General features: G+C 47.8%; 2 protein-coding genes and 1 long non-coding RNA gene across 4 annotated transcripts in view; 1 reads left to right on the top strand and 2 right to left on the bottom strand.

Annotated features, from left to right (window-relative positions):
• Window positions 1-399: 399 nt before the first annotated feature.
• On the bottom strand, window positions 400-8,043 carry LOC138761448 (14-3-3 protein eta-like). Its single transcript, XM_069933618.1, has 2 exons — window positions 7,857-8,043; window positions 400-1,920 (listed from the first exon to the last, which is right to left on the bottom strand). Exons 1-2 carry the CDS (start codon window positions 7,941-7,943, stop codon window positions 1,264-1,266), a joined length of 744 nt encoding a protein of 247 aa, XP_069789719.1. The 5' UTR covers window positions 7,944-8,043; the 3' UTR covers window positions 400-1,263.
• A 637-nt stretch (window positions 8,044-8,680) lies between these two features.
• The window catches only part of LOC138761447 (uncharacterized), a 24,710-nt gene continuing 6,819 nt past the window's right edge, over window positions 8,681-26,571 (top strand). Inside the window, exons 1-2 of the long non-coding RNA XR_011356327.1 lie at window positions 8,681-9,146; window positions 13,115-13,289. This is a non-coding gene — a long non-coding RNA (uncharacterized lncRNA). The remainder of the gene's footprint in view (window positions 9,147-13,114; window positions 13,290-26,571) is intronic.
• Window positions 13,023-26,571, bottom strand: part of LOC138761446 (uncharacterized) — a 24,137-nt gene continuing 10,588 nt past the window's right edge. Inside the window, exons 6-10 of one of the 2 annotated variants that reach the window (XM_069933615.1) lie at window positions 23,432-23,507; window positions 20,840-21,336; window positions 17,765-17,855; window positions 15,795-15,846; window positions 13,023-15,504 (exon numbers count right to left, since the gene is read on the bottom strand). In XM_069933615.1, the coding sequence (XP_069789716.1) occupies window positions 15,382-15,504; window positions 15,795-15,846; window positions 17,765-17,855; window positions 20,840-21,336; window positions 23,432-23,507 (839 nt within the window). In that variant the 3' untranslated portion in view covers window positions 13,023-15,381. The remainder of the gene's footprint in view (window positions 15,505-15,794; window positions 15,847-17,764; window positions 17,856-20,839; window positions 21,337-23,431; window positions 23,508-26,571) is intronic. The other variant, XM_069933616.1, reaches the window with a different exon arrangement.

Raw genomic sequence — 26,571 nt, 5'->3', positions numbered from 1 at the left:
AATGGACAAGGAAATATTGACAAGCCATGCTTCACACTTGGTGGTTCTTCATTTACCACCAGAAGGGGGGTAGATTCAGCTTTAATCCAGAACTTGTCTGTTTAAGGAAAGAAAACTAGGCGCCCCATCGTTTACTGGCTCCTTTGAAAGGGAACCAACTCAACATTAGCAGGGAGAGAGGACTTAGGAGCAATAAGTGAAAAGCTCAAGTCATTTCTCCCTACCCAGACTGATGAAATAATAAACAACTAGTGTAGGAGAGAAGTCCAAAAGCAAACAGTGCAAAGCACAGTGCACATGCCTGCTCTTAAAATCACAAGCATAAACACCAGTAATTACTCAATGGCTTTTCTTCAAACCATCAAATGCACCAAACCAACAGAAGACAACAAGGCCAAATCCATGTAATAGCCAAGGCAGCATTTATTGTCATCCATTTAACTCAACATCGAATTAAAGTTTGGCATTCCATCAGATTCTTATCCCTACCCCACCAACAAATGTTTTTTTTCCGACAATCCTCCAAGCTCAAAGCCAGCTTGAGAACTATGGTAAAGCGAATGTTTTACAGAAGAAAATTCAACTGTTAGGTAAAAACAGGCACCTGTCAAAAGTATCAAAATAACATTGAAGCAGATGCAATGCAGTACCCAAGATCTATGTACATCATGGAGCTCCATATAAATTAAAATGGTCAAAAATGAATATTCTGCCACAGAAAAGCAAGTTCACCCAAGCTTTCTACAAATTTACCTCAAGGATGAAATATTTACTGGCCAAGATGAGCAAACTATCATATAAACAGTACAATACACTCAATTCTGGGAAAGGTGAAACCAACAAGGTGCTGGATTTAAGGGATATTTTAATTTCCACATGCAAGAGGTACTGGTCAGGAGGTGCCAGATGTCATCACTGATGTAATTACCAGACAGCATTTTACATAATTGGAGGTTCTCGATTCAAAAATAACCCAGATGTGTGCGTTTTTTTTCTTTTAAAAAAAGGATCAGAAAGAAAGCTCTTGATTTGTGGGCAATGAAATAGATCCATAAACTTTAAACTTTAAGTGCAAACTACAGCAAAGGGACTTAAATACCAATGTAGCCAAAGACTTCACATCGTCTTGTCTTCTGATGGGCATACAGCAGATTTAGGGGAGTGTGTACAGTAGATACATCAGCACTAGGTTATTAGCACATATGGTGGGTGGGCAAGGCAAGACAGGAGGGAGATGGAAGGGCAGGGTAAAGGTATAGACCATCAATTGTTGCCTTCTCCTGCCTCATCATCCTGCTGGTCAGTTGTCCAGAGGGTGAGGTTGTCCCGTAGTAACTGCATGATGAGTGTTGAGTCCTGGTACGAACCCTCATTAAGAGTGTCCAGTTCAGTGATGGCGTCGTCAAAGGCTGCCTTGGCCAACTGGCAGGCCTGCTCGGGGGTATTCTGGATTTCGTAGTAGAAGACTGAGAAGTTGAGGGCCAAACCCAGTCGGATGGGATGAGTCGGCTGCATCTGATCCTTACTGACCTCGAAGGCCTCTTTGTAAGCAGCCTCAGACAATTTCACGACATCAGCTCTCTTCTCACCAGTGGCCACCTCAGCCAAGTAGCGGTGGTAGTCGCCCTTCATTTTCAAGTAAAAGACTTTGCTCTCTACCTGGGACTCATTGCAGTTCTTAATGAGGAATTTGTCAAGCAGGCACAACACATCATTACACACTACCTCCAGCTCCTTCTCCACCTTCTCACGGTAGGCACGCACTATCTCCAGCTTCTTTTCATTGCCATCAGCTGTGATCTTCTGCTCGATGCTGCTGATCACCCTCCAGGAGGACCTGCGAGCCCCCACCACATTCTTGTAGGCCACAGAAAGCAGGTTGCGGTCTTCATTGGACAGCACCTCATTTAACTCGGCTACCTGCAAACAACAGGAAAGAGTGTAACAGGTGTGAGCAGGCAAGCACCACTGGAGTTGAAGAATGGGAATCAAGCCCCCTTTCCCAACTCAAGATGAAAAGTCAGTGAGTGCCCATCGCTAATGGCAGGCCAACACCTAAACCACGCACGCCACAAAATACCACACAGGAGGCAATTTGGACAGCTCCCCATTTTCCGGCACTCAGTGTAAGACTTCAAGTCACAACTCTTCGGGTCCATGATGTGCTGAGAGTTTCTGATCCCAACACCTTTTCAGGCCCCAACGAAAACACGGATATTATTTTCCTCATTCCCTTTCTAATCCTTCTATCAGTTACTTGTAACAGACCCTGTACAATAGAGTCAAATTATTTCCGATTACTCCTGGGCAAGGGATTTCTTATTAAATAAACAGAAAAGAGGGAGTTCATGGGCTGAATGTTTTGTGTTTTACAGGGTAGAAGTGACTGCCAGTTTAAAAAAAAACCCAGTGAAACATTGAAAGAACGAGGATTGAAGTGGAACCCAGCAATGACAATCATTCAGCTTTCTGGCTGCATATCAAACTTCACAAACACATGCGTTCATTCAAATGGTGCAACTTCAACTCTCCCGTCATGATTAGATTTGCAGACAAGACATAGGGAAAATGTCCCCAAGTGTGTATGTACAGATAGCCAAAGGTTATTGAATGGTATCTCAACATGTAGCCACATCAAAGCAGTCACTCCAGGGGGAGGCACAGATAATGTGACACAATTGGCTTCATCTTGGGTGAAGGTTGGGGGAATTATGGGACAGAGAACTACTCATGCTGCAACAGTTCTCATGGATATCAGGCAAACATATGGTGAGACTCAACCGAACGTACAATTCTGTGGCAAAAATAGTCCACCACAAGCCAAATAACCAATGGAACTGTGGCCAGTGTGCCAGTATTGTGGAATTCAGAGGAGGATGAGTTACAGGAAAGCAGCATATAAAGATAGGAATTTTACACAGGTCACTGGAAAAGATGTGGCGCACATTATAGTGAACAAACACTGCAGGTTAGTGGTTCCAAAGGCTGGGTATCAAGGGTGAGATGTTGGGAAAACAAGGATATTTGATTATCTGGTGAAGAATTGGAGCAAAGAGAGGTACGGAAGAATGGAGAGAAGGGGAGCTTCATCTTTAAATCAATGCTTTGCACAACTTGTTTAATGGCTGCAATGTCCTTGTAATTAGAACACAGTCAAGATTGGGATGTGAGGAAACATTAATGACAAGTAACTTGCTGTTTCACTGCCCAGGGATTGGCAGACAGTCACTTCGCTCCATCCAATGCAACTGCAGTCATCACAACCCTGATTCTGTAGCCCCATCAACCCAGAACAACTTGATCAAGTACAAAGGAGACTTTGCTACAGATGCCACATCTTCAGTCTGCTGGAGGAACTCAATGGGTCAAACTGCATCCATCACAGCAAAAAGAACTCTGTTTCAGGTCAGACCCTCTGGGTTCCTGCCCAAATGTCAATTCTTTTTCTCCCACCAAATGCTGCTCAATCCACCAAGTTCCTGCATCAGATTGCTTTCTGACCTCCAAGTACAAAAGTAATTCCTGAAGCTTGCCACACTATGATTGCTTTTGCATTAATCTTCCATCACCCAGCCAGCTTACAGCATTACGCACCATCTTAATCGCGACATCAATTTTCAGTATTACACCTCAAGGAAGCAAGGTAGCCCACGGTGACAGAATCGGATTGTTCTCCAGCACAGTGAAGGCCTAATTTTCACGGATAAAGTCGGGAAACACTTCTGCACATCAGGAGCGCAGCCATTTCTTAAAATGGCAGCTGCTGTTAGATCATTTGGTACCTGATTGAAACAGGTGAGTAAAAACCTATTGTCTTTTTGTTTGAAGAGAAAGACTGACAGGTGGCTCACAAATTAACCAGGACCTTATTGTGTGTGGAACAGGGTCATGGCATTAATGACCTACAATCATTGTGATCAGATTTGACCTTTATTTGCCATTTAGTTTTTAGTTCTGTTCATCTTGGACTGCAAATTCCAAGTACAAAAACAAAGGTGATGAGCTGGCTACTGATCAAAATCTGCCAGCTCTCACTTTGAAGGTGCAGATTTTGATTCCATTATCCCACTCAAATTGGCCATCGAGACTGGAAAGGTTCCATTACTGTCATGTAATACGACATTTAGAATGTAACATACATGAAAATCTTTAACTTTTGCCAACTGCAAGGCAAAAAGAGAGTTGCTACTTTGTTCAGCACCCCTCACAGAAATCCTCAGCACTTGGTGTTCCTAGGCAGTCTCCCCTCCAAGTACTGACCAGTCCTCAGCCTGCTTAGGTTCTGAGATCAGATCGCCTCGGAACACAAGGTGACGACCGATGCATTCTTCCTCAACCCCATTCATTTGTCTTCTCACAGTAACCTTTGACACGCTTACTGATCAAGAACCAGTCAACCGCCACTTTAAAGCTACCCAATGACCTAGCTCCCACCGCCTTCCATGGCGACGAATTCCAGATTCATCGCCCTCTGGCTGAAGAAATCTCTCCTCATCAATATTCTGAAGGGATCTCCTTTTATTGTGAGGTTGTATCCTCTGGTCCTGGACTCTCCCACCACTGGAAACATCTACTCTATCAATATTCAATAATTTTAATGAGATTCTCCCCCTCCCCCCCAAACTCCAATGAATACAGGCCCAGAGAAATCAAACACTACTCACATGTTAACGCTCTCATCTCTGGGATCATTCTCATAAACCTTCTCACATGACAGTATATTCTTCCTTAGATGTGGGGCCCAAAACCGCTCAATGCTTGAAATGTGGTCTGAACAACACCTTAAAACCTCAGCAACACATCTTTGCCTTTGGTATTCTACTCCTTTCAAAATAAATCAAACATGGCATTTGCTTCCTCACTACCAATTCAACCTGCAATAACCAGAAAGTCTTGAACTCTGGCTCCCAAGTCCATTAGGTTACATTCTTGCCCCTGAAAATCGTCTACACCTTGATTACTGCTAATAGAAGTGCATTCCTTACACTGTATTCCATGTACCACTTGGTCCAGTCTCCCAACCTGTCCCAGTCCCTCTGCAGACTCCCCACTTCTTCCATATTACCTGCTCCTCCTATCTTCATAGGATTCAAAATCTTGGCCACCAAGCCATCAATTATGTCACTTAAATAATTTACATCAGTGTGAAAAGTATCAGACACAACAATGACCCCTGCGAAACACCACCAGACACTGGCAGCCAGTTTAAAAAATGCCCCCTTTATTAACACTCTGCCTTCTGCCAGTCAATCTTCTAATCCAGTGGTTCTCAACTTTTTTCTTCCCACTCACATGCCACAAAGTATTCCCTATGCCATAGTGCTCTGTGATTAGTAAGGGATTGCTTAAGGTGATATGTGAATGGATAGAAAAGGTTTGAAAACCACTGTTTTAATTGTACCCCATTGACTCATTATGTGCATGGTTTCAGAACTCCAAAGGAAATGGGCCAATGACAATTTTTCTCCAGCAAAATATTTCAGTAACAATCGGGTCTAGAGCAGTGATTCTCGACCTTTCCTTCCCACCCACATTAAGCCATCCCTTACTAATCACAGATCACCAATGGCAGAGGGATTACTTAAAGAGGAATGCGAGTAGAAAGAAAAAGTTGCGAACATTTGGTCTAACCAATGTCCGCATCTAACAGCCCGAGAATAGATGAGATCGGTACATTGGCAGGTGGAGGGGATTGTGATCGGTGCGTTGGTAAATTAAGGGGGTTGTGATTGGCGCGTTGACAGGTGGAGGGGGTTGTGATTGCTCCATGCGCTCCTATCTTGTTTAGCAGCCTCATGCGGCACCTATTCAAAGGCTTTCTGAAAATCCAAATTATATCCACTGACTCTCCTTTGTCACATTACTTCCTCAAAGAATTTCACCAGATTTGTCAGCCAAGGTCTTCACCAAAATAAACCATGCTGACCAGCCTATTTTACCTTGCGACCAAAAACCTCATCCTTGCTAATTGGACTCTAGAATCTTGCCTACCACTAAAGTTAAACTATCCTACCTATAGTTCCTGTCTTTTGCCTCTTTCTCAAAGTGGAGTGACAGTGGCAATTTTCCAGTCCTCTGGAACCCCTCCCAACTCTTCACTTTTACACCCAACAACCCTTTTTCACAAGGGCGCACATTTTCTAGTTCCATAAAAATAAGTTGCAAAGATCACACCAAAATGGTCAATGAGATTAGAGACCATTCACCCTATTGTCCCTGCTCTTTGAATATTATCCAGTTAGTCTTGCTTTGGTGCTGCTACTTTTCATGTTTCAAGTACATAACACAACCTCAAAACAAAAGTGCTGCCATCACTCCTGCTCCAAACCAGAGATTATTTACAAAATAAGTACCATCCAAACTGCTCATATTGCCTGCTCCATTCAACAAATAGAGGCCAAACTTTCGCCTCAGCACAATTCATTCATTTCCCTCCATCGCTTCAACGTCTACAATTTCGAAAATCAGCAAAAGGCAACATCCGTGCCAAGTCCCTCAAGAATGTTGTGCCTCTCCAATAAACTGAAGCGACTGGTTCAGTCTTCATCACTTCTTCAAGGGACAAGGCCCTCACAGAAACCAATCTGGCAAACCTTGGTTACACTCTGCCCACTCCCAAGTATTTTTTTTTGCTTGGGTTGCGAGACCAATTTTCTGCACATTATTGTCCGAAACGTTGATTATGTATCTTTATCTTGGCTACATAAAGTACACTCTTTGACCTGCCGAGTTTCTCCAACATTGTGTTTTCACTGCAGGAGAGACAATACAATAGCATCAAGACATCTTCATTCTTGTCCTCTTTGTAAAGGGAGGAATCACTACACATAAGGTGAAATACATAAAAAAAACCAAATGTATGAAAAAAATGTTTAATTTCCCCACAATTTTTGCCCAAGAAATACCAACCAGTCCAGGCTTGGGTGTCACCCATTCAATCATTTTTTTTCCAGCATATACATCATCCTAAATCATAAATATTGGCTTTCTTAAACAATTGAACGAGTTTAGATTTTGCAGGATACGGACTGGCGACTGAGTGTTGCCTTCGTCTACCCTTAATGCCACCTACACACATCTGTGCTGCTCCACCCGCATCCTGCGGTCATGAATCCTCTTGTTGGCAGGAAGCCAGCCAACACAGGAAGCGGCTGGCTAAATCTCGATCCACCTACAGCTGTCACACAAAGCGCGCCCATGTACACTGTCGGGAAGGACAGACATTTCAATGGATGGGTGCGGACCGGCAGGGCGCTGGCTTGCTGCCCACACCATTGGCTCCCCGCACAACTCCCACCACTTCGACGCGCAGGAGCCCTGCCCCAGCCACCACCCAGCCCAAATCTGCCGGCTCGCCCTCGCTCGGGGCGAGGAAACCAGCCCCTTTCATCGGGAATAGAGCAACCTGGCTCCAAAGGAGCCCCCCCTCCCCGCGACTCTGTTCCACGGGCTCCCACAGAAATGGACATATGCCCCGGGCGCGTCCCGGCCACGGTCACACCCACACCAACGGACGGACACTGAGATAATGGGGGTCCCTCACGTCAACTAGCCCCAGGGTGAAGGGTGAGGCGGCGGGCGCTATGCCCTTCCCCGACCCCGGATTAACCGGCGGAGGGAGGGGGGGGGTGATGACCGGAACCACGGCTCCTTCGTTGGGGGGGTGGGGGAAGAACGGTGGCCCGGATTGGTCGCGGAGGGAGACGACCGACTCTCGGCATAACTCCCACTACGACCCCGCGGATGCCCCCTCATACCCCCCAGACCGACGGGGAAGGGACGAGAGCCAGCCGTCCCGGGAAAGATGACAGGATCCTGGGCCCTGCAGCCGCCGGGCAAAACAGCTCCCCACTCACCGACTTCATGGACGCCGCCATGTCATCGTAACGCTCGGCCTGCTCGGCAAGTCGGGCTTGCTGCACCAGCTGCTCTCGCTCTGCCATGTCGGCGCCCGGTGTGCCAGGCCCCAGCCGCCGCGGTCGGTCTCCCTGCACCAGCCACCGCTACCGTCCCGGTCTCCCTGCCCCCGCCGCCTCCCGCTGGACTCGACCCCACCCGCGCAGCGCGTTCTCATAGGCACGGCACCTACCCACAAGGCCTCGCGGTGCCGCAGTCGGGCATGCGCATTGCGGCCCGTGCGCCCCGTCCGGCCGCTTTATTTAACGGTGACGTCATCTGCTAATTTTAGAACCTTGCGGAATTTTTTTTGGCGGGCAAGGTCACGTGTTTCGCGCTCGCACCGTCTGTGGAAAGGGACAAGGGTACGTGAGGTAAGGGCAGCAGGGACAAGGACGGAGCTCGCCATCGAATTGCGCGTACGCGTTAAAGGGCGCGCGCCCCAGCTGGATGGCGCCAAACTCAGGGTTTAGTCGCTGGCCTGTGAGTACGCATGCGTGTTGTTGGTGCAGCGCAACTCGGGAACTGCAATGGCGCGGCCGGCAAGGCAACGATTGTGACTGGTATTAGGAGGCGGAGAATAGATGAGATCGGCGCATTGGCAGGTGGAGGCGGTTATGATTGGCGCGTTGACAGGTAGCGGGGGTTGTGATTGGCGGGCGCGATGATAGGTGGAAGGGGTTCTGATTAGCGCATTGGCAGGTGGAGGGGTTTGTGATTGGTGTATTGGTAGGTGGATGGGGCTGTGATTGTTGCATTGGCAGGTGGAGGGGTTTGTGATTGTTGCATTGGCAGGTGGAGGGGTTTGTGATTGGAATGTTGGTAGATGGTGGGTCAAATACAGAAGATTTAGAACATCTCCATTATCTCACACTGTGTTCTTAGCCCCCTGCTCTACACACTTTACACCTACGAATGTGTGGCTTGGTATGACAACACCAGAAGCAGTACTGCATCCGATACCCCAATGACAGGTATCGGAGCCTTAGATTGACGGGAGACTGAGATCAGTACTGCATCCGATACCCCAGTGACAGGAGACCAGAAGCAGTACTGCATCCGATACCACAGTGACAGAAGACTGGGATCAGTACTGTGTCTGATACTCCAGTGACGGGAGACCAGGAGCAGTACTGCATCCGACGTTCCCCAGTGACAGGAAGAAGACAGTGTGTCCAGGGTGCTAATGATGCTTCAACATGTTGGCTGCCTCTCTTCGGTAATGGGAGATGAAGATGGAGTCCCTCGAGGTGAGAGATTTTATGTGGTGATCTGAGCTCCATTCACCACTTCCTGTAGCTAATCCCTATTCTATTTCAATTCTACATCCTTTGTCTCTTCAATGAGATCTGAAGGGACCACCCTGCTCCTCAGTGGAAGCCACGAGTCCAGAATATCCTCCAGGAGTCAGATCGTAAAAAGCAATTGGGTTATAGCAGTAGGGTAATTTAGCATCCCTAATACTGACTGGGATTGCTCCCTTGCTGGGGCCTTAGATAGGGAGGAGTTTGTAAAATGCATCCAAGAGGGTTTTCTGAAGCAATCTCCACAGATGCTGGCTGACCTAAAATTTTAATATTTATTTTTAAATTTAGACATTCAGGACAGTAACATGACCCTTCTGGCCCAGGAGCCTGTGCTTCACAATTACACCCATGTGACCAATTAACCTACTAACCAAATAGGTATTGAAGGGTGGGAGGAAATCAACCAAGCACCCAACTCCCTGAACTCTCCTTGCACTCATCATTGGTCCCTATATGGACCATGACATCTAGCTGCTCACCCTCCCTCCTGAGAATGCTGTGAACTTGATCGGAGACAATTCAGACTCAGGCAACATACCATCCGGGATGCTCGATCTCTTCCACAGAACCTCTTATTTGTCCCCCTAACTATGGAATAGTTCAACCTTTCTCCTCCCTTCCCTTCTTAGACTTTGTGCCAGAGAACTGATCACTATGGCTTGTCCCTGGTAGGTTCCCCCCCCCCTCCAACAGTATCCAAAACTAGTTATTGAGGGGAATGCTCACAGGGGTGCCCTGCATCTATCTCCTCCTCCCTCTGATAGTGCCCCTGTAAGTCCTGTTTATCACCCCCTCTACTTCCTGAATTATCCAATTCCTTAACTTGGCTTGTCAGGAGCTGGAGCTGGAGCTGGATGCACTTCTCGCAGACAAAGTCATCAAGGATACTGCTGGCTTCCCCAACGACCCACATTCTGCAAGATATTCAGTGCCATTCCTTATATATTCAGAGGAAAATATACATCTAAAACTTGCCCTTAACTGTGCCTACCTGCTGAATCCTTTTTGTTCCTCAAATAAGGTGGCCCTTTCTTGCTTTAACTCCTGCACCACCACTTCAGCCTCCTCTCGTTAAATCCCCTCGAGTCAAAGCCTTACCACTTCAATTCAGCCCACTCTGCTACACAGTCCCTCATGCTTACAGTGATGTTAAGGTCACCTGACCTTGATTGTCCAATCAACTATCTGCCACGTCTCCTTTCAACTCCCTCAAAACCCATCCATGGAGCCTGAACAAGCTTTGATTGTCCAGGAATTGATGAGGTGTGGTGGTTCAGCACTTTCAACAGTGTGGGAAATTATCTCACTGGTTGTAAGGGCAGTTTTAATTTGACAGCACCAGGTTTAAATCCAGAGCTGTTTGTAAGAACTTCTTATGTTCTCCACATGACCTGTGTGGGTTTCCTCCCACATTTCAGACATACCAGGTTAAGTTTGGCCCATGAGTCCGTGCTGCCCAATTTACACCCAATTAACCTACAACCCCCAGCACATTTTGAACAGTGGAAGGAAACCGGAGCCCCCGGGAACACCCACGCAGACATGGGAAGAATGTACTGTGACACAATATGTTGTATTTTATATTGTATATAAATATGTTTTAAAGGAGATCATTTGGGGCAGGTTTTTTAGTGTTGGTCACATACGGACATTTCAAAACAGATCTCATTTAAAATACCGGAGCTCTGCTCAAGCTAGACTGGCTGGCTCCAAAAGGCCTTTGCAAAAGCTTTGGGGTGTGCCCAAGGGACTTCATTAATGGATTGTTGTTTTGAAAAGCAACAGATGAAAGAACTCGGAGGATTAGGTTCGGAGCTGCAGGCTGTCTGAGTTCAGTTTGCTGTTCTGAGGAAAATGTGGTTTTGCAAGCAGGGAGAGAAAAAACAGGCTTTTCTCTGAGAGAGAGGGAGAGAACAAATTCACCAGCAACAGCTGGGACTAGAACAGGACAAGCTGGCAAGCTTGTGCAAAAACCCCATTCCGAAGCAGGGTTGTGAGTGCTTAGTTCAGCCTGGTCAAAGCCCTTGTGGTCCATACAAGAGGAGATAGCTGGCTGTCTAATGTTTCACTTGAAATAAAAGAAACAAAAAGGAACTCTGTGGTGACCTGAAAGAAAGAGGTTATCATCTGGAAAACCCTGAAGGGGCAAGTTTCTTTGGCAAGACACTGACGTGTCTGATTAGAGGAAATCATTGGTGTCCAGCGAACAACAAATCTCTCTCTGAAAACCGACAAGAACCATTTACCTTTCAAGCACCAAAGCCTGGTGAAATTCATAAATGTTAAATTCTGTGCGTAGTGTAAGAATTGCCTGCAACCAGTGAACTTGGAGGAATGAGATTGGACTGTGAACTAAAGAACTTTTCTGAACATATACATGCGCTTAGAATTAGAAGGGGGTTAAGTTAGGTTAGTTAAGTCAAAAGTGATAAGTTAAAGTGTGATTCTGTTTGCATGTTAAAAGATAATTAAAAGCAACTTCTGTTTAAGTAACCATTTGTCTTCGTGAATTTCTATTGCTGCTAGGTTTTGGGTCCTCTGGGCTCATAACATTACAAACTCCTTATAGAGAGCATGAGATTTGAACCTCGGTCGCGATTGCTGCTGCTGTAATGGCATTGTGCGAACTGTTCTGCCAACTGTGCCATCCAAATCATTTGCCCAACTTGGTTGGCGAGTTATTTGGGTAGCACAGGCTTGTGGGCTAGAAGGGTCTGTCATCTAAAATTAAAGCAGAGTGACTGCGGGAATGGATCAAGAAGGCACAATGTCTGCAAATCGGAGACAGGGTGCATATTCCTTCTGAAACTGTACCCAGGGCCAGGGCAAAACCACGGAACTTTTCAGACATTGCAAAGCAGTGGGTCAATTCCACAAGGGGACTGTTTGTGAGCATGGGGATGGACAAAACATGCCAAAATCAGTCAAAGCTCTTCACCTGAATGGTGAACAAGGAAGTCTGTAGGCACTGGGATTGAATGCAATACACAAACATACTGGAAGAAGTAATCAGGGCATACATCATCGATAGGAAGTGAAGGGTGAGCAACGTTCGGGCCTCAGCCTCTTGTCAGGTATGGCCACCCTTTATGATTTAAGCTGATAAGAAAAAATAGTATTATTTGTACATTTATACAAAATATGCTCAGAATTATTTTCTCCTATTTTACTCATTTCAATTTGAACAATTATCAAGAACAATAATAGCTATAAAAGAAGATTTGGTTCATCTTACTTATAGAACACAGGGCATTAATGAGGATTTTATGAAATTTTATAAGAAATTATACCAATCGGAATCTTTGAAGGATGGAGATAAAAATAGATGATTATTTGTCACAAATTATTTTGCCACAATACAGAGAAAACTGAATGAATAAATTATTTTACAGTTTCAGAAATATAAAGTGATGTATTTACCAAATAATAAGGCTCCAGGGGAAGATGGTTTTTCTCTGAAGTTTTATAAAGAATTCAAAGAGTTATTGATTCCTATATTTATGGGATTGTTGGATCAAATGAAAGATCCTTGTGATTTACTTGAATCGATTAAAACAGCATTAATGTTCTTCCTAAAAAAAAAGGGAAGGACCCTTTGCTTCCATCTTCATATAGGCCAATTTCATTTCTGAACACAGATTATAACATTTTGTCTAAATTAATAGCAAATAGATTAGTCACCCTTTACTTTTGATGAATACAGTGTGACTTGCCGTGTTCCTTCAGCACGTTGGTGTATTGCACTATTCTCCACTTCATTGGGCAAATTTCCAGGTGAGGTTTGAAAGCATATCACCACCACAGGGAGAACCTCAGGAACTTTATTAACGTCAGCTTAGAATAAAATGTTCCAAACACTTAAAAAAAATACGTTATTTCAGAACATGTTTTCAAAACAATTTTTCTGCTAGCCCTCACCAGGATCGAGCTTTTCCTGAGGCCGTCGGACAGTCTTTTGCTTTATGGGGCTCAGCAAGAATCAAACCACAAACACACTCGCCTCTAATTCTGATCGGGAACAAAAACACCCCCTAAAAGCTGAGGCAGCAACGTTGAACAGCCATGAGCTAATTTGTTTCACATCAGGTAAGACAACAACCCAAACCTAATTTGTCCTACTAAGGGCAAAACTACCTTCAAAACTAACGAAACATCGTAACTCCGAGCTTCCAGGTGATAAAAATGGGTGGTGGACAACACCTTATGGTCACAAAGATTTATGGTGGGGGTGGAACAAATGGGCTAGCTGAATGCAACTCAGAGTTTGCACCGGAAGTTTAACAAATAGGGAACTAAAGGTTAAAAAGCTAACAATCTTGGAAATCCAAAGAGTTATGGAGTCGATGTGGACAGGACACGAGAGCAGTCTTGTACATAACAGCACCGGAAACAGGCCCTTTCGGCCCACACCAAACATTACACCCAATTAACCTACACCCCCCCTCCCACCCCGGTACGTCTTAAACAGTGGGAGGAAATCGGAGCCTGGTGAAATCCCACAGAGACACAGGGAGAACGTACAAACTCCTTACAGACAGTGCGGGATTCGAACCCAAGTCCCAATCACTGATACTGTAACAGCAATGAGAAAAGGATTTAAAAAATTCAAACAGGCCCCAAATAAGGAAGATTTGTTGCCTCCACACCAAGGCATTACTGACACACAGTGCAGAGTTCTAAGCACCACGTCTTGATTCAAATTACTACCCAGGTTCCTTGCAGGCAAGGGTAAATCCTGGATTCTCACTGTACGACAAAATGTTAAGGGAATTTGGCAGGAGGATTTTAATACTTATCAGCTTGGATGGAGAGGTTTCAATTGATGAGGTCGACTAGGTCATAATCAGAGCTGCTGCCTGTCTATCCTTGATGCTGGTACGGGGATGGGTTGACAATAAGGTCTGAGGATACTGGTGCATGGTTAGTGTAGTAGTTCGCACATCAACAGTGACCGGGGTTCGAATCCGGTGCTGACTGTAAGGAGTTTGTACGTCTGTGTGGGTTTCCTCCAGAGGCTCCAGTTACCTCCCACCCTACAAAACGTACAGGGATTGTAGGTAATTGGGGTATTTGGGTGGCATGGTCCTGTGGTCCTTTTACTGTGCTGTCTGTCAAAATTTAAATTGCTGGAGAAACTCAGCAGTTCAAGTAACATCCATGGGAAGTAAAAGCCTGTTGACATTTCAGGCCTGGGCCTTCTGTCAGGAGCAAAGAAAAGCCCACTGCCTTTTTACTTTCCCTGGATGCCGTGTGACCTGAGTTTCTCCAGCACTTTTGCCATCTTTGTACATCCGAGCCAGGCTGGTGACCCCAAGAAGCAGGTGAGAACAATGAGCAAGGGTGGCCAGGGTAACAGCGAGGTAGGGATGGGGTGTCAGTCTGCCTCACCGGTGGAATCACTGTTGCAGGAGGTCACCCTAAAGCAGGTGAGGGGAATGTGGTGGAAAGGCACAATGTGGTTCGAGAGGCCTGTCTGCGGGCTGTTTAGGGAGTAAACCAGCAGGAAAGACAAGAGGTTACCTTGGAAAGGTAATGTTTGGAAAGAATGAAAATGTTTGGAAAGGCCCTGCAGAAGCGGAGTCGATCATAAAGAAAAGCAGGACTGCGGAGAGCAAAGACACAAGGACTGCGGGAGTTCCACCAGGGTCAGTGGGCTGCAGAGAGCCTCCTTCTGAAGAACACTGGGCGTGACTGGGCAACTCTGCTGCCAATCAAGCCCAGGTGGGTCACGGAGATTGCCCTCACGCCCAGACCTTCTGGGTAATTAATCTCACTGGTTTGCAGAAATTTCCCATGCTTTTCACGTGGGGAACTTGGTACTTTTTAAAAAGAAACAACACAATCCTTCTGGCCCATGAAATTAACCTACCAACACCGTACGTTTCTGCAGGGTGGGAGGAAACTCTAGCCCCTGGAGAAGAACCAATTCCTCACAGGCAGCGGCGGATTCCAACGTCCGGTGATGGCATTGCACTAACCACGCATTCTCCACCACATGTTCTGGCTCTGCTTGCAGGGTAATTGGGCGTTGGCTGGCTCCACGGATCGGCCACGCACAGTGAAGGTTCGTGGCCCTGCTGACGAGCAGAGATGGCATCCTCAGTGGGGGGGGGGGGGGGGGGGAACTCTCCCGACACCCAAAGGGAACAGGCTTCGGGGTCACCGTGCTCGTCATTCCTCACAGCTTCTGCGCTTCGTGGCAGGCTGTGGCAGCGGAGCGGAGTCCTCCCACAGGTGTGTCGGGGGCTGACTGCGAAAGCTGGATCAGTGCCTGAGCTGCCAAGTTGAGGTCCCGCTGAAGCTGCAAGACACAGAGAAGGGTCATCAGAGGCACAAGGATGGCAGTTGGTGGGATCCAGAGCAGACAAGGAGCTGCTTGGGTGGGGGGTGGGGGGAATCAGGCAGCATCTGCAGGGAGAAGCAGTTACTCAAAGTCTTGGCTCAGGAGCCAAATGGGAAATGGGGTGAACTTACGAACATCGAGGGGTAAATGAGCTGGGGAAGGATGAGGAGGTGATAGGGTAAGGGACAGAAGATAAGAGAGGTGGAGGGAGGAAGGACAGGAAAAAAAAGGCAGTGGGGACCACGGACCTGGCTGAGAGCAGGATCACACCATGCCTCTTCCAGCTTCATGCATGTCAGCCTGTGGACACAAAAGATAAACAAGGTGAAGTGCTCCCATCAGGGGGGGATCCTGCCCACTCTCCGGGCCAGAACTGACAGTGCGCGGCCTGGCATCCCAAAGGCCGGTTGCCTGGACTGCAAGGGACCAAGGGAGCTCTCTCCTGGGGAGGTGCGCCGGAAGAAGCAGGTTCGGCAGGGTACAGAACAGAGAGCCTTCCAGCACAATACAGGCCTTTTTGGCCCACAGTATTGCACACACCTGTGGCGGATCTGGTGGCGCAGTAACAGCATTGTGCTAATCTCTACACTAACTGGGCCAACCTGCTGAGCTATCTCAACGTTTTCTTTGTTAAATGGCCCTTTAGTCCATGATGTTCGGCTAACCAGTGTGAACCTATTCCACAATAATCTAATCCTTTCCTACCTCACACCAATAAGCCCCTCTTCTTCCAACATCCATGTGCCTATCTAAGAGTCTTTTGGATGTCCCTACTGTACCAACCTCCAGGCACCCACCACTCTAAGAAAAACCTACTTCTGATATCTCCCTGAAACTTTCCTCCACTCACCTTAAGCCAGTGGTTCGCAACCTTTTCCTTTCCACTCACTGACCACTTTAAGTAATCCCTATCCCATCGGTGCTCTGTGATTAGTGGGAATTGCTTAAAGTTTGAAAACCTCTGTTTTAATCGGACTTAACTGACTCATTATGTGGAGTCTCAGAACTCCAAAGGAAATGGGCCAAAGACAATTTTTCTCAAGCAAAATATTTCAGTAACATTTGGGTCTAGAGCAGTGGTTCTCAACCTTCCCACTCACATACCACGTTGAGCAATCCCTTACTAATCACAGAGCACCAATGCGCAGGGATTACTGAAAGTGGACTGAGTAGAAAGAAAAAGGTTGAGAACCACTGACTTCAATTTAAACTTGTGCTGTCCAATTACACCCAATTAACCTACCAACCCCGAATGGTGTTTTGGAGCATGGGAGGAAATCAGAGCACCCAGGCAAAAGAACAATCATGAGGAAAACATACAAACTCCTTACAGAGAGTGCTGGATTTGAACATGGGTCATGCTGCCATGTTCTGGAATATCACCACTCTGCTCCATGAACTCTCCATCTGCACCAGTGGTTTTCAAACTCTTTCTTTCCACTCACATTCCAACTTACGTAATCCCTATGCCATTGATGCACTGTGATTATTGAGGGAAAGAATATGTTTGAAAACCATTGTTTTAATCGTCCCTAATTGACTCATTATGTGCACGGTTTCAGAACTGCTCTTGACCTCTTGCTCTTGGGATTCTTTGGAACATTGTGCACCAGTTATATTTCTTGGGCCCTCTTAATTTCTCCATGAAGTACTCTCACACACTGCTCAAGCTTGTCTCCTGCTTTCAATCAGCCATACCCTTCTTCATCAAGTCATCAATCTTCCTTGCCATCCAAGGTTCAATAAACTTGCAAGCGTTGTTGCCTTTTACCCCTGAACTCTCATCCATTTGTTGGGCGTCATTCTTCCCCCACCCCAAGCTGCTCCCAATCTACTGACACCAAGTCCCATCTAAAGTGAGTGTATTCAGCCTTTGCCTAGTCCAGGACCCTAACCTCTGGACCATTTTTATCTCTTGCCAAAACAACTTTGAAACCTACTGAATTATGATCTCCCCCCTCCCACAAATGTCCACAAAGACCAGGCAGGAAGGTGACCTCATTGAACAGCAGAGAACAGACAAGGAGGAGTGTTTCCTGCTTCTGAACCTCATTATTCTGCCTCATTCTTGCTTAGACAATGCTGGTGATTGGGGGAGGGACAAGCGATGGGTATAGATGAGCAGAGTGAGAGATCAGTTTAATCATGGTTATCACAGAAAAATTAAATTCAGTGCCCAAGATCTTCCAAGCCTCTGCGCGTTCACACCTTTCCTTACCTCCTGCAGACTGGCATCACACCTTCAGCAGGGTTTTGTGACTTTTCTGCAGAGTGCATCCCCACAGTCCATTCTGATGACCAATTTAAACCTGTGTGAAGAGTTACTTCAGCATCATTATTCAATCCAGGGTTCAATAGTGATTTTCAGCAGTTGAAGCCACCTCCAGGCATTGAAACTCTGGTGGGACCACACTTGGAGTGTTGTGTTCAGTTTTGGTCGCCTCATTACAGGAAGGAGGGTAAGGTTAGCAGAACTGGGACTTTTCTCTTTGGAGCGTAGAAGGACGAGAGGAGTCTTGATAGAGGTCTACAATTTTATGAGCGGCATAGATAGGGTGAACAGTGGATAGGGCAATATCAGCAAACACCAGAGGACATGTACAAAGTGAAGGGAGGGAAGTTGAGTGGAGACATCAAGGATGTTTTTTTTTAAACAAAGAGTTGTGGGTGCCTGGAATGCCTTGCTGGGGGTGGAGACTGGAAAATTGGGGGCTTAGACAGTCACACGGATGAAAGAAAAATAGAGGGTTATGGGGTGGGGGTTAATTTTTTTTGGTAGGAATATATAGGTTGGCACCACATCGAGGGCCGAAGGGTCTGTACTGTACTGTAATGTTCTATGGAACTCATGGTGCCCAATTACACCCAATTAACCAACCTCCCCTGTAGTTTTTGGAGGGTAGGAGGAAACCGGAGCACCATGAAGGTCACGGGGAGAACGTCCAAACTCCTTACAGGCAGCCCCGGAATGGAAACCAGGTCGCAGCCACCGTTATAGCACTGCATTAACCATTTTGCTCACACCTTCATGAAGGGTTCCAGCCCAAAACGTCAGTTCTGTATCTTTATCTTTGCTGTACAAAGGACAGTGTTTGACCTGCTGAGTTTCTCCAGCATCGTGTTTTTGCTGCATTAACCATGCACCCAAACAGATTAACTGGGGAAGTGGTCTAAGGGATGGCAGATTTAACTTGGACAGGTGTAATGTGCTGCATTTTGGGACATTAAATCAGAGCAGGATTTACACCTTGAATGGTAGGGCCCTGGGGAGTGTGGTAGAACAGAGAGACTTAGGGTACAGGAATATAGTTTGGTGAAGGTGGCACCAGAGAGAGAGACAGGGTGGTGAAGGCAACATTCTGGCAGGCTTGCCCTCATTGGTCATGGGCTTGAATACAGTAGCTGGGACAACACTGTACAACAGCACGAGGCGTTGGTGAATCTGTTCTTGTAGGTTGGCTACAATGCGGATATTAAGGGTGGAATGATTAGTGTAGCGGTCAACGCCAGCATCTGGGATGGGGATGACTTGCACCTTCAGTCATCCACCCTCCCCCATTCACCTACACAGGTCCCACACTGGCAGACAATCCTCCCTCCCTATCTCCAAGACAAACTGTTCCATTACTGTGAATACTGCTTCTGCAGCTGAATCCCCCCTGGCAGTGACCACCTTTTCTCTGTACGATTCTGCAACAAAGACCTCCCAAGCCTGGATACTTCAGTTCCATTTCCCGCACGTGTGTCTGTGTCCTCATATCTGGCATCATGCAGAAAGCTTGTCAGTGCCTCTACTTCCTTGGGAGTTTGCGGAGGTCTGAATTACATCAGAAATCTTGGCAAACTTCTACAGAGGTGTGGTGGAAAGTGAGCTGACCGTCTGCATCATGGTCTGGTATGGGGACACCAATACCCCTGAGTGTAAAGTCCTCCAAAAGGTAGTGGAAACAGCCCAGGACATCACAGGCAACACCCTCCCTACCAGCAAGAACGTCTACAGGGAACGCTGCTGTTGGAGAGCAGCAGCAATCATCAAAGACCCTCACCTCCCAGCACACACTCTGTTCTCGCTCCTGCCATCAGGAAAGAGGTAGAGGTGGCACAAGACTCGCACCACCAGTTTCAGGAACAGCTGCTACCCCTCCCCCATCGGACTCCTCAATGACAAACTCAATCAGGGACTCATTTAAGGACTCTGACGTGCACTTTATTGATTACTGAATATTTTTTTCCCTGAGTGGAGTTTACCATTACTGATAAGAAGAAATTCTGCCTGGCCCACAGGAGAAACAATCTCAGGTCTGTGTGTGCTGCCGTGTACGTACTCTAACAATAAATTTCAACTTTGACGCCACTCTTGAATCGGAGGAAGGAACAAAATCTTGTATTCCATTTTGGAGGTCGACAACTGCACAACTTCCAGTAGCCCCCTTCCCCCAAACCCCACGTTTTATTTTTCATGTTTTCCACCCGCATCGCTTTCCCTCATCTCTCTGGCCCACAATGACCAATATGTCCCACCCACACTTATCCCAGCTGTCTATGTTTGGCCCCTATCCCCCTAAACCAGTAGTTCTCAAACTTTTTCTTTCCACTCACATCCCACTTTAAGAAAATCCCTGTGCCATCAGTGCTCTGTGATAAGTAAGGGATTGCTAAAAGTGGTTTGTGATTGGAATCATTGCTCTAGACCCAATTTTGCTTGAGAATAATTGTCAGTGGCCCATTTCCTCTGGAGTTATGAAACTGTGCACATAACGAGTCAATTAGGGATGATTAAAACAGTGGTTTTCAACCTTTTTCTTTCCACCCACATCCCACCTTAAGCAATCCCTTACTAATCACAGAGCACCGATGACGTAGGGATTACTTAAAGTGGGATCTGAGTGGAAAGAAAAAGATTGAGACCCATTGGTCTAAACCCATCCGATCCACGTATCCATCCAAACGTTCATTAAATATTGCAACAGTAGCTGCCTCAACCACTTCATCCAGCAGTACATTCCACACACCCACCGCCCTCTGTATAAAAACACCACCCTTCATGTTCCTCTTAAATCTCCCAACCTTCCTTAAACCTATGTTCTTCCACTCAGGACAAAAGATTGTGCTCACTCGATCTAGTCCACCTCTCCACCTCTGCTCCAAGGAGCAAGTTCTTGTTGAATGGCAGAGCAGGCTTGATGGACCGAACAATCTCCTCGAGCTCCCACTGACTGAGATGACAATAACCCATGATCATGCAGCTCACATTTGCATCAACCAACAAGGTTAAAGCAGACCCTGTAATTACCTTGGAGATGGCTGGCATTACTCAGAGAGATCTGCCAGCTGAGGTCCGTCTGGAAGCTGCCCTCTGGTAGGGTCGGATTGACTTCGCCAACATCTGCCCACGTCAGGTGCTGGTGTGCGTCGATTGCCCCGTCAGCCTCCTGGCACATTCCGGTCCCTGCCTGGTGTCGGTCACCAAACGGGTGGTGCCAAGACATCCGATTGCCGTTCTGTAGACCCCATCTTCCTTGGTGGAGGGAGCCTTCCCCCGAGCAGGGGCGCCAGAGGGCTGCTGCCCTCCCTGACTCGCCCCCGCCCTGGAGCAGCCCGTCGGGCTGGGGAGTTGGCAGCGCCTCGGGGACTGGGCCAAGGTTCACGGTCAGTGGCAGGCAGGGGCAGAGGGACATGTGGGTGCTGGCTGCACCTGTCCAGCACCAGCGACCCGCAGCTGCAGCCAGTGAGATAGTGGGCTCCATCTCGCCGAGAAGGAGGTGGTGAGAGGGCCATCCCTGGCAGCATCTGCATGGCAGCAAGACACAGTACGTCAGTCTCCCCATCACCTTGACCACTACCCCCCAGTCTCCCCTTTACCCCAACACTTCACAATGACAGGGCAGAATGCCAGGGAAGGAATGGAGAGAATTTCAGGGAGTTAAAACTGAGGCCATTCAATGGGTCAGCACTCCTCAATCTCTTCCCTCCTGGTGTCTGTCATGGGTACATCAGGTCGGCTTTGTGTAGTGGTGAGCTGCAGAATTAGAGTAACAGTTAGTACAAAGTTGTTACAGTGCCAGTGATTACGGTTTGAATCCCACGCTGTCTGTAAGGAGTTTGCACTTTCTCCCAGTGTCTGCGTGGTTTACACTGGAGGCTCCCATTTCCTCCCACTGTTCAAACGTACTGGAGGTTGTAGGTTAATGGGGTGTAATTGGGCCCCACTGACTCGTGGGCTGGAATGGCCTGTTATTGTGATGTACATCTAAATTTAAAATTATAAAGAGAGAGAGCACAGACACAGGCCCGTTGGCACACTGAGTCCATGCCACACGACCTGGCATTTTTCACATTTATTCTTAAATTCCTCTCACATTGCCATCAACTCTCTCCGCTCACCAACATGGCGGGGAGCTTTTACACTAGCAAACTCACCATGCAAACTCCGCGGAGTCAGTGCCCAGGGTGGGGATTGAACCGGTACCTCCAGCGCCGTGAAGCAGCATCTCTACCCGCTGTGGTGGGGTTAGAAGGGTGATCAGACAGAGTCAGGGCTCAGGAAGACAGGAGTTCACATTTGTTGGGTGGGTGGTGGGGGTGTTGGTTCAGTGGAGGCAGGGGGAATGTGGTGGAGACTGCATAAATCTGCAACCAATTGGGCCAACGACCAACATCTGAAACTTGGGTAATTTTCGAGATGCCTTCATCCAAAATGAGGATGGGCCAGGAGCATTTAGCAGCAGACTAATTGAACACGGGCTGCCTACACCACTGTTTAAAGTATCCATGAGATAGAAGAGTGGAATTAGGCCATTCAGCCCATCTAGCCTGCTCTGTCATTTGAAACATGGTGGATGTATTCTTGACAAACTCCATTCTCCTGCTTTCTTACCCTTACTAATCAAAGCTTTAAATATTCAAGAATCTTTTTATTGTCATGTAAAAGTACCAAACCTGTAATACAGTAAAAATTCCAGTCTCCAGCACCTGTGGGGATTGGTTGATGCCAGATAACTGAAATTTCCAGTTACTTGAGATTATGTGTTACGTGATTGGCCTCTCCTTTGGGGGGGGGGGGGTGGGTGAACAGGAGCCTCTCATTTAGGTGGGGAGAGCAGGAGCCACTCCTTTGTGGGGGGTGGGAATGGGAATCTCTCCTTTAAGGAGAACAGGAGACTTTCTTTTGTGGAGGGGGAAACAGGTCCCTTGCCTTGGGGGGGGGGGGAAAGAGGGAAACAGGAGCCTCTCCTTTAAGAGGGGAGCAGGAATCTCTCCTTTGGTGGGGAGGAACAGGAGTCTCTCCTTGGAGGGGGGAAACAGGAGCCTCTCCTTGGGGGGGGAACAGGAGCCTCTCCTTGGGGGGGGGAACAGGAGCCTCTCCTTGGGGGGGGGAACAGGAGCCTCTCCTTGGGGGGGGGGAGGGAAAACAGGAGCCTCTCCTTGGGAGGGGGGAAACAGGAGCTTCTCCTTGGGAGGGGGGGGAAACAGGAGCCTCTCTTTGAGGGGGTGGGAAATAGGAGCCTCTCCTTGGGGGGGGGGGGAATGTTGGGGTACAGGAATCTCTCCTTTAAGGGGAACAGGAGTCTCTCCTTTTGGGGGGGGGGGGAGAACAGGTCCCTCTCTATGTTGGGGGGAACAGGAGCCTATCCTTTGGTGGGGGGGGGGGAAACAGGAGCCTCTCCTTTAGGGAGGGGAATAGGAGCCTTTCCTTTAGGGAGGGGAACAGAAGCCTCTCCTTTAGCGGGAGAAACCGAAGCCTCTCCTTTAGGTAGGGGAACAGGAGCCTCTCCTTTAGCAGGAGGAACAGAAGCCTCTCCTGTCTACTTTTCCTGACGGACAATTTCTCAGCCCTCCTCACCCAATCGTTGACGGTAAGACTGTTTACTTCTGGCTCGCTTACTGTGGATTGGAGAATCCTGGTTGTTTGACTGTTATCTGTTCGCACTCAATCCATTCAAAGTCTGCTTTGTTGCTTGCTGTGGAAAGAGCAGTGCGTTAGAATTTAGAGAATTCTTCTCTCCAGACTTAGTCTGCACACAGCTTTTATCTGTCACATTACGTAGAGTACAGTGAGAAGGGACTGGCACTGTTACCATAGCAGTTAGTGCAACGCTATTACAGCGAATCCTGTGCTGTTTGTAAGAATTTGCACATTCTCCCAGTGTCTGAGTGGGTTTTCCCTGGGGGCTCCGGTTTCCTCCTACTGTTCGAAATGAACCGGGGGGGGGGGGGTGGCTGTATGTGAATTGGGCAACAAGGGCTCACGGGTTGGAAGGGCCTGTTACCGTGCTACATGTCCAAATATAAGGGCTCTTCATGCATGTAATTTACTGAGCATGGAGTTACAAGAAACAATGAGGAATAAGCACGGTTGTGGGGTTCATTCAGGAGCCTGACGGCTGCGGGAAAGGAACGGTCTTGAAGACTTCTGGTGCGTGCCTTCTCCCCAACGGGAGGAGGGAGAAGTGCATGCCCAGGGTGCGATGGGCCCTTCAGTGTTGGCTGACTTCCCTCAGCAGGTGACATTGTGCAGGTGCGCCAAAATCCTTAGGTGCTGCAGCCACACCGGTACTTTGTTGAAAGAAGTAAACTCATTGAAGTTAAACAAGAAAATCTGCAGAAGCTGCGCTCTGGTTCACAACGGCCAGCTCACCTCCGGGTGCGGAAGGTAAGAGGAAGAAGCCTCCACAGGGAGACGTGGCTCAACCAATACCATTACGCAACAGATCGTTGAACTGGCCATGTTTACCTGGGAGCTTGGTTCCCATCAGGGACCGCACTCCAAATGCTGGTGCAGGCCATATTGGTGCAGGGAGGTTGGATGGGCCCAATATGGAGGGCCCCAATTAACCTACAACCCCCATGTTTTTGGAGGGCGGGAGAAAACCAGAACCCCCAGGGAAAACCCCACGCAGACACGAGGAGAATGTACCAACTCCTTACAGGCAGCACAGGATTCGAACCCTGTAACAGTGCTGCGTTAACTGTGCTGCCCCAGTGGGACTTTCCAGCTGTTGTTCTGGGCTTGTCTGAAGCAGACATCAGAGAGGGTTTGAGCAGCGCTAAGTTCAGCAGTCTTTGGTGTCGGTCAAGGCGTGGCTGCTGCACACATGCTTGCTGTCTCTCACTGGGACAGCATGTGACAGAGCATGGATTGAGGGCTGGGTGTGGGCCCTCTGGCAAAATGAGGTATCTGCCAGTAGGAGGTCTTCCCCACACCCAGTTATCCATCGCCACCTCCCTTGCCAATCCCAGCCACCCAGTGTGGCCTCCCCACCCAGGATAGGCCTGCAGGGAGCACTGAGAAGAGCCACCAGCCTGGTCCCGCTGCCCCAGGAGCCTCCTCCTCTCCTTAGGGAGTCTTAGCAGGACCGTGGCTTCAATTTGCCTGTAAGTTTAAAAAGCTGGAATCTCAGGCTGGAACATTTTCACGACTCATAAAAACAGAGAAACTCGAGAGAAACTCAGCCGGTTTCACAGCATCCGCAGGAGGTAAAGATATATTACCGACATTTCGGGCCTGACCCCTTCTTCGGGAACACAAGTACCCCCTGCTTTCTGAATGTTCACTTCATTTTTATGAAAGACCTGTTTTCGCTAACCAAAAGAAATGTGAAGAGGATTTTCGCTTTTACAAGAAAGGGCGAAAAGTGAACACAGCATTTGTTTTGCCGCGAGCCGGTATAGAGGCAGCGCGCTCTCCGAGCAGGGAGAGCGGCGCCACCAAGCTCCTTCCCCAGGAACGACACTCAGCATCAAGCCGCCATAGTTTTGAACCGTGTCTGTGAGCATCTGTGCTTTAACTCGATTTATTTTGTGCGTCCGTTAGCAAGATGCGTCCTAAGGTATCAGAAATGCCTATGAGAGCTCGAAGTGTGTTACGCTTAGCATACAACCGGACGTAATTAAGCATTTCGATCGTGGAGCATTAAATAAAGACATAATGCGTGCGTTGAATTTTATATGCTATTTGGAAGGTTATATTTTGGATCTGGGAATGCTCAAAATATTTTCCCATATACATCAATGGTAATCGCTTCTTCACTTTACACTATTTTGGCTAACGAAAGGTTTCATAGGGGACACTCCATTTTCAGATAGCGGGATAAACCTGTAAGCAAAGAACAGGAAAGTGTCAGAATGAAGACCTGCCAGGGAGGTGTCCAGACCAACAAAAGGTGTTGATTTGGCATGATAAGATAATTGATTTTGGCTCTGTGAAATGAGAGAGGGAAAAGGGGAGAGAGACAGAACCAGAGGGAAGAAGACGGGGTGGGGGGGGTGGTGAGAGGAGGTAAAGTGTGGCATCTTAGTTGAGGGCTGTGTGGATTGCCCAGAGAATAAAGCTTTTCCCTGTCCCAACACTCAGTCTGTCACTAATCCCCGTTCTCAGCCAACAGTGAGACAGCCTGCGTACAGCTCTCCGGTCCGTGTTGGGCTGGTTATCACAGCGATGCCTGGTGGGCAGGGGTCAGCAGGCTCACGGCCCAACGTTGCTGACTTCAGCTCGTCCCACTTGCCTGTCCTCAACCTATCAGACCCTTCCTGTTCCTGTTCTGACGTGGAGCTTGAAGATGCAGGAATTTCACCGACATTGGTCTCCATACATTTAGCAGGGTTTCCCTCAATCACACCATGAGTGGCTGAAGAGTTATTCCCTGAATCCTGGTATGCAGATCACTGATCCAGAGGCAAAGAGGACATGACCTTCACAGTGCACCAACTCCCGGGAGGAGTAGTGCACAGCCTCCCCAAGTTCACCACTCTCTGATGTTTGAAGTAAGGAGTGCCTTGTTGGCTGCCCACCTTTCCTGCTACACACCAGGCAACTGAAGATGGGGTTGTCCAATAAGTTCATACCAGTCAGGATCACATTCCCTAGTCTGGAGAATCAGTCAGGAATGGGGAAATAATCCAGGATGGAACAGGTTGGGAATGGGGACTAATGCAAGGAAGTAGAGGTCAGGGATGGGGAATTATCCGGGAGGGAACGGGCCGGGATGGGGAATGATCAGGGAGGGGATGGGGAATGATCTGGGA

This window comes from Narcine bancroftii, chromosome 4, assembly GCF_036971445.1.
Source record: "Narcine bancroftii isolate sNarBan1 chromosome 4, sNarBan1.hap1, whole genome shotgun sequence".
NCBI classification, from domain to species: domain Eukaryota; kingdom Metazoa; phylum Chordata; class Chondrichthyes; order Torpediniformes; family Narcinidae; genus Narcine; species Narcine bancroftii.
Note: the sequence above shows the minus strand (reverse complement) of the source record. Positions and strands in the feature narration are given on the sequence as shown.